Source organism: Sinocyclocheilus anshuiensis, unplaced genomic scaffold (assembly GCF_001515605.1).
Source record: "Sinocyclocheilus anshuiensis isolate Anshui unplaced genomic scaffold, SAMN03320099.WGS_v1.1 scaffold242, whole genome shotgun sequence".
Classification (NCBI taxonomy): Eukaryota; Metazoa; Chordata; class Actinopteri; order Cypriniformes; family Cyprinidae; genus Sinocyclocheilus; species Sinocyclocheilus anshuiensis.
In genome coordinates, this window is record NW_015546053.1 from 1,185,339 (window position 1) to 1,193,379 (window position 8,041).

The 8,041-nt window shown below is 40.9% G+C and overlaps 1 protein-coding gene across 1 annotated transcript in view; it reads right to left on the reverse strand.

Annotated features, from left to right (window-relative positions):
• LOC107699210 (Down syndrome cell adhesion molecule-like protein 1) overlaps positions 1–3,657 on the reverse strand; it is a 138,567-nt gene extending 134,910 nt beyond the window's left edge. The window contains exon 1 of the mRNA XM_016500407.1: positions 3,408–3,657. Coding sequence (XP_016355893.1) covers positions 3,408–3,657 — 250 coding nt within the window. The remainder of the gene's footprint in view (positions 1–3,407) is intronic.
• Positions 3,658–8,041: the final 4,384 nt, after the last annotated feature.

Sequence of the window (8,041 nt, forward strand, 5' to 3'; positions counted from 1 at the left end):
TATATATATATTCCCTATAATATACAATCGTGATTCGTGACTTAAATTTGTTTTAAAATGTATTGACCAACAAAGCAATGCTGTGATGTTTCCCACGGGCACAGGAATGAAACACATACTTTGTGAAACTTTCCTAAAAATGTATTTTTTTGTTTTTGTATGTTTAAAAAAAAAGTGTATATTGGACTATTAAATGAGTGAAAATATTTAGATAGGAACAGTTTGGGTTTTAAAATTCAATTCAGGACAGATCATACTTCGTGGGAGAAAAAACAAAGAGAAAAAACACTGATGGGACAAACCTGTTCAGTCTAAACCATCTCATTCTCAAGCAGACGAAAAGTTCAAGTACAGATTACTAGTTTATGAGAGTAACGTGTGTTTATAACTGTGACTCATGCTGCTGTCACACAAGGCTTTACTCTTTATTTTTATACAGGATATATCGTATTATAATGAACGCAATGTGTCTCCCGGCAAATTACGTAAAAAAAGAAGAGGGAAACGTGTATATGACGAGCATAACGAAACAGAGAGATAGATAGATCCACAGAGAGAGAGAGAGAGAGAGAGAGATAAATGGAGTCCTTATGGCCAATGACCTGATTTACTTTTGGAGTGGGGGATGCGGCAGATCTCCTACTAATTGCGCAGCTGGGAAGAACAGGGGATTTGACGGGGGGAGAAAGGAAACCAATTTTGCATATTTCTATGATGGGGAGACCGGGTGGGATAGAGGTGTCCTGATGTGAGGAGCAGGTTTGACATTGCGAGCAGTTTGGAGGTGAAAACGCATGAAAGTGGGCAAATTAGTTTTTTTTTATTTTTTTTTATGTTCACATATTTCTGTTATTGTTGATGTTAGACATAAATATGTAAGTTATTATTATTATTATTATTAATATGTCTCACTGTAAAAAGGTCTGACGTGGCAAGCTCCTTCCAATCACATTTTAATTTAGGCAAATGTTCAGAAAATCGGATCAGACGGGATAATATTGCAGCCACCACACAAATTTGACGACCTGAGGACTGCTGATCCTTAAAACAAATATTGGACAGACACATATACACACACGCGAACACACACTGCCCCTTTATTCATTATTCAATATCCTATGAAGCAAATCTGTCATAAATAAAATTAATAAAGATAAACAAATATTTGTTCAAACGTTTTGTTTGATATTCTAAACAGATTTGAGCTCTTTCACACTGAGTGGTTATTAACATCTGGTTAGTAACATGAATGAATTATAAAAAAAATATATATTCCATATTCCATATAAAGCCAACACGATAAAAAACAACTCAAATAAACAATGACATTATTAATCAGTTTAATAAAAATAGCTATTTGCTATTATTGTTTTTATTGTTAATAATAATAATAATAATAATAATAATAGTTAGTATTTTTAAACAAATTATAACTCCCATGCAAATAACAATGGAAATTTCCACAAACAATACTGCAGCATCCCTCGCTGCCTTTTTCATTTCATTTAGTTGCATTTCCATAAAAAGACAAGCTGACCCTCGAGACGGCAATTTACCCTGGATTCGGTTTCCCAGACCGGGGTTCAGGTGTGAAGGCGGGGGGGGGAATATGGTACAACTTGCCCGGGTCACAATAATGCATAATAATACATTTAAAATGACTGATAATTCCTAACTAAAAACGACTAAAATGTGTTCTTATGACAACATACAATTATTTCGGTAAATGTGGGGGAAAGGTTTTTTTAAGGGGAAATGTTTCTACATTCATTGAAAGTGGAAAAGATGGAGGCGCGGCCCTCTCGGAAAAATACGCAGTCCTAATGCATATGCATGTATGATAATTGATGTGCGTTTTACATCTCCTATCGACCGTGTCATCAGGTCTCAAGATACAAGATAAGAAATATATTGTGAAAATCACAGAAAACACAATATAAACTATGAGCACTAGAAAATAAAAAGAAAACATGGCAAAAAAATATATAATAATTTGTTTGCGACCTCCGTATCCCGTTTTTTACGCACTTTACGCCCTACTGCACCCTTCCTCCCCCATACAAGAACACACACAAACATACACAAACACACATTAATACACACCACAGTTCTCTTTCACAAACCCTCTCTCTCTCACACACACACACACACTGGCAGAGAGAGAATAATTCTGACCTTACATCCCCGAACAAACGACATTGTAATTTAAAATATATATCAAAAATAAAAATGCCTTCTCAATTCTAAAGCATCTAAACTCGAGCACTGTAAAACCAGGCAAAGCATTTACATTTGAACTGTCTGTGGGTAAATAAAAATCCATACTTGACAAAGAAATATCAGATAAAGAAATCTCCAAAATAGGCGCACACGTTTGAAAAGATAATTTTAGGAAAAAAAATATGAGCAAAAACTGAAAGCATATTTACAAGGCTGGAGGGCGAGGGAAGGAGGGGTATATATGTTGTGAGGTGTCAAAAACAAAATTGTTGAGGAGACATCATGACAGAAATTGATGTGTAAAACTAACAGAATGAGCAAATAAATAACCTTAATTATGATTACAATAAACCACATCTTCGTTTTGAATTTATACAAATTCAAATGTGCCTTATCAAGCCCACCATCAGCACAGCCAAACCAGGAATCTGTTGGCATAGAAAATGGAGGACCACTAATTGCACCAGTGCTAATTGGAAATGAGGCTGCATATGCCATTCTATTTTTCACAGGATCTATGCAGATATATTCATCCTCTACCACAAAAACATGCACTTTTATTACAAAATACCTATTATTCTTTTCCCTAAAGGCATACAGCAGCATGTTACTTTAAACAACGAACAGACATATTCAAATCCTAGGAAATTTACATTTTTTTTCGAGCCCAGTAAAAAAGTACACCAAGCGCAAACAAATTCACACCTCACTGACCAACTCTACTTTTCCCACCCAGCAAAGTACAGAAGGCCAAAAGTGTATGGTAAATGCACACGACCGATGCAAAATCTGATCCCGTTCTACATATTCATAACTCAACAGCATATTCATATCTTGCATACAAATCATGCTATCTCCCCCATCTTTGCGCACGGGGACATGCAGATCCTACAGCCTCGTAATCTCCTGTTCGTGGTTAATCACCGACTAGAGAAATCATTTTCCACATTTTTAAGCAACTAAAAACATTTTTGAACGAAGTTGTATTAGTTTTGGAGCGAAAGAAACTTCCTGAAATCCAGATATGTGAGCGTGCAATAAAATAACGCGGAATATCTATTCAATAAACTTTACAGCGCGATTTTTGTGCACACACATTTCCACTTAATTTAATTTAATAAAGTGTGACGTTTTATTTCATCATTCTTATAAGTAAAAAAGCAGCAAAAAATAAACTGACCACATACCTTCTTGAAAAGAATACAGCAGGAGTAAAGTTACCAGCCACATGCCATAAATAGCAGGTATATTTCTCAGGAATGTTTTGCAATCCCGACGTGTGCACTGTGCAGTATTCGGCCAGGCGAGGCTCCGTGCAGGAGTGGTGACGATGCTCCCCGGCGATCTCTCCAGCCCTAGTCCCGGACTCGCCAGCGCCGAAAAGCGGGGAAGACTTTGGTCCCGCCTCTCGTACCCTCCCCTCCGCGGGACCGTCATCCGAGAGGCCCCTCCTTCGGTAGTCTAATGGTACGGCGAGATGGAGAGGTGCTGGTGCGGGGCCAGAGAGAGACGCGGCGAGGACGGCGCGCTGAGTTTTGTTGGTGGGGGTGGGTTGAGTGCATCAGGGAGGACAGGACTTAACATGTTGTTGTTGTTGTGAGCGGTCCACGTGGCTGGAGACAGCCGGGACATTCTGTGGCACTCAATGTTACCATAGCGCACCTGGGAACTAAATGGCTGCTTTTTACGCACGGCGGATCACTTTTTCGCGATGACAACGGCTTATCTTTTACCGCCAGAAATATTGTATTGACTCAACTCTGCTGAGAAAAACTGTTTAAACCTTGTCGGTTCTCCCAGCGTGATCTGTTGGCTGGTTTTAGGTACTTTTCAACAGATCAGGACGGAAAAGTCCAGACTGGGACACCACCTTAAACCATTTAAGACCCGCGGATCATCTTTAAGCTGTTTTAAAGTTCGTGCAAATGTTGTGCGTAAAAGCCTCCGCGTACGTTCTTTTTATGTCACTGCTCATTGAGTGACACGCGTGCGTCCTTAGAGACTCTGCACGAGACCCTGTCACGGTCTCTCTATGCGTTAAGGTATGCGAATGAAGGAGAACGCGTGCTTCAGAGGCGCACTGAGGAATGTCTGAATCGCGGCATTGTTCCGTGCTCAAAATGAGAGGAATGACATGTGAGGGGCGTATCGTGTATTGTCTCGAGTGGCGGAAAACGCTCACAGACCAGCCCGGCTTTCTCGGTCTGGTGCCTATAGTGTCTTTCTACACCCCCCAAGTCTGCAAAAATATATATTTATATGAATAGATTTTATTAAACAGCGGAAATTGTAATTTGACAGCATTGTTAAACTCTTATAATTCAGATAAAACAAGTCTGTATAGCATTTGACAGTTTTTGTATGTGGAAATTGGCAAACCCTTCATCTTAAAAGGAATAAAGCAGTCTGATGGATTTCTATGGGTTATTTTGACAATGATACGTAACAATGCCAGAGTACATGTCTGGGTGTAAAATTACAGTATAGCACACTATCCCCAGGGCAACTTAAGAAATGACAATGTGTAGAGTGATAGAGTGTGATAGAGTGTGATAGAGTGTAGAGCTACCAACACAGTGTTTGGCTTGATGGTTCCGCTCCAGCGCTCTCTGGCTTCACACACCCACATCCACTTCGGGTAATTATTGAACTGTAACGTACTGTACTGCTATTGATTACAGGCTATGTGCAGCCCTGTCAGAGAATCAACCCATACAGAAATCCATCACACTGACGTGATTCTACACGTAATGACAGCGATGTATCCTTACCCAGCTCCAGACACAGGCTATGCCTGGCCAGTCAGCAACAGAACAATTCATCTAATGTCATTTCATCCAGTTATTTCAGATCATTTAAATGGAATAATCATTAGTGAAGATATGTTGTCATAGCAGAACCTTTCATACTGGAATTAAGTGGACAAGGCATGGGTACATCAAATGTAAATTATGATTACTCTGTTAAAACTCTAGGTAACTTAGATTGTGCCCACATAAATTTATTTATACAAAATCGGAACAATCGGTTACAAAGTTGTATATTTTGGTTAATTTCATTATGTTTTCAGCTAAAATATGAGGTTTTTTTTGTTGTTGTTTTTTTTGTTTTGTTTTTATATGGCCCCATTTGGAAAAGTTTGCATTTCGGAGAGTACAAAATTCGCTGCATGAAAAGAGTTAGTTAAACAGAGTTAAAAGTAAAAATTTCCCAACAAAAAAAGTAACGTACATTTCCCGACAAAGCCAAACACCTCACATGTACATTTTTGGGAATCAGTAAAACCCAAGTTTTGAGTGGAATAAAGTTGAAGTCTAAACAATTAAATCACTTTTAACAAAAATCAGTGGGTTCAGTGACTCAACTGTCATCTGGTTTGCGACAATGTCATTGCAAATATTACATTGAGCCCTGGGACAAAATTTTTATGGGCGAGTCACTTCTATCACCCAATGACTATGCTATACCATAGAGTAACTTTGCAGGCCCCTAACATTATAACTGTCAGGGAAAAAATGCTGAAATTGTACTTTTTGGAGTAGAACTACCTGACACTGGGGCAGTACCTTCAAAGAGTTCACATTAGTACCTTGAGTATACCTTGAAGTAATAACATGTGCCTTTTTAGGTTAGATAGGGTGCTAATGTGTACCTTTGAGGGCAATGCCCCAACAAGCTAAAGGTACAATTTTTGCACTTTTTTTCTGAGAGTAATGTGGCCACAACATTCCTTGTTGTCCTCACCTGATAACTACCCTAGCTTTGGGTTGGGTTAAGCTTGAGAGCAACAAATCCAGTTGAAATGGTCATGAAATGAATGACCAAAAGGGTCAAGCACAGTGGCACAAAGATTTGAAATGCATATGATACTTTTATGTTATAGGGTACAACTCCTGACAAAACACCTTAGGGCAGAGGTGTCCAGAGGTGCCACTGTCTTGCAGAGTTTATCTCCAGCACCACTTAAACACTCTTGAACCAGCTAATCAAGGTCTTACTAGGTATATTGGAAACTTCCAGGTAGGTGTTTAGAGGCAAGTTGGAGCTAACTCTACAGGACAGTGGCTCTCCAGGGCCCCTGCCTTTCCTTTAGGGGTCACTTGTCCAGTGTTGTAGTTCAGACCAGCTCATTCGAGTCCAAGTCAAGATCGAGTAGAGAGTTGGGTCCAAGTCAGGACAGAGTCAACATGATCCTGAGTTCTGTTACTAGAAAGAGCTGTTCTCAAGTACAACTCTGCACTTGGCCATTACACAGAGGTTTACCTTGGCCACACACATTGGAATGATCCTGCTAGTAAGCTCCTGGATACCTCTGAAATTCAGAAATGTATACTGAAGTTTGCCGTTCAAGATACACCTCTTTCTGCAGTGGCTTGTATGGGAAAGAATAAACAGAGAAGAGAGCAGTTGAGCAGATCAGCCGAACTCTTGGTTTCCTACCGAGGCCTCTCTCTACCACTACTCTCAACTCAGTTATGTAACAAGTGGAAATATAGAAGATGGAATGCTACCCTTACCCTCCCACACACTTATGGAGAAACACACACACACACACGCACACTCAGAAAGAAAGTACAAGCCACACTGGCTGAAAGAAATCTAGATACTGTGTATATATCTACACAATGTGCATCAGAGAGGAAGTGACCACTGACTTGCAGGCAGGCAGCTACTGCAGAAATCATTGCTAATACAAATCATCTGCATCACTCTCTCTCATCTGTTGCCTGGAGAAAAGCAGAGAACGACAGAGAGAGTACGCCAATGAGGAAAAGGAAGGAGAGAGAGCGGAGACGACAGAAGCGGGTGGGCTAATGAGAATGGTAATGCTAATACGCAGACAATCAGAGTCCCCCCTCAGGCCACGGCTACATGGTAGAATCATATTAACGCTAATGTATCTGGTATTAATGCAGAGAGCCCCCTCCCTAACCAAATGCCTGCAAGGTCACTGAGGGTAGAGGGTGGTAGCGGAGTGGAAAGGAGGGGGCAAGGGTTGGCGCCTTCCCACCTCAGCCACATGCAGGTAACGGAAGGGAACTAAATGCTAGTCTTCTGTAATGGTGGCTAACGTGCCCCGTTTCAGTTCCCCCTGCAGTAGGCCGCCTATTAGAGTGCTCTATGAAAACTAGCGTCATGCAGATCCAAAATGGCCGCCAAGGAGGCCCAGATGGTGAGCTGCTTTGGTTTAGCATGGCGGCGCAGTGGTGCACGGCTTGCCCAGTTTCGCTGGAGCTGCACTGGCGCTAATTAGCCAGCCTGATACAGAACCGTACGCCATGTTACGCTCGCCAGCATTGGTCAAATGAGTCAGTGAGCTGCACCACGTCAGTTAGCTGAGGGAGGGACCCGTGCATCTGCGCCTGTGCGCCAGTCTGTTTTTTACAAGACCAAATGTTTTTATTTCGTAATTTGCGTTTCTTTCTTTTTTTTTGCATGCTGAGGAGGGGTTTGTTTTGTGTTAGCAGAGATGAGACTGTTGAACCCGAGCTTTCGGGATGAATTTGGCGTATTGGAGGGTGGGTGTGATTGTGTCTATGTGCATAAGGGAGTAAGTGAATGAATGTGTGTGGAAACAGGAGGATATTTCTGGATTTCTCTCTCTCCCTGCAGCCTGTTGAGGAGGGAGAGATCGGGGGGAAGAGGAAGGTGGTGAAGCGAGACGTCGGGGGGTGTTAATTTATTCAAATGAGCAGGGGAGGATAATGAGAGAGAAAGGGAAAGAAAGAAAGAAAGAGGAAAAGAGAGAAATGGGGGGTTGGTTGTTTCGCTTTGCAAATCTCTCATCTGCTGATCTTCCTCTTTTTTTAATGTGTTTATC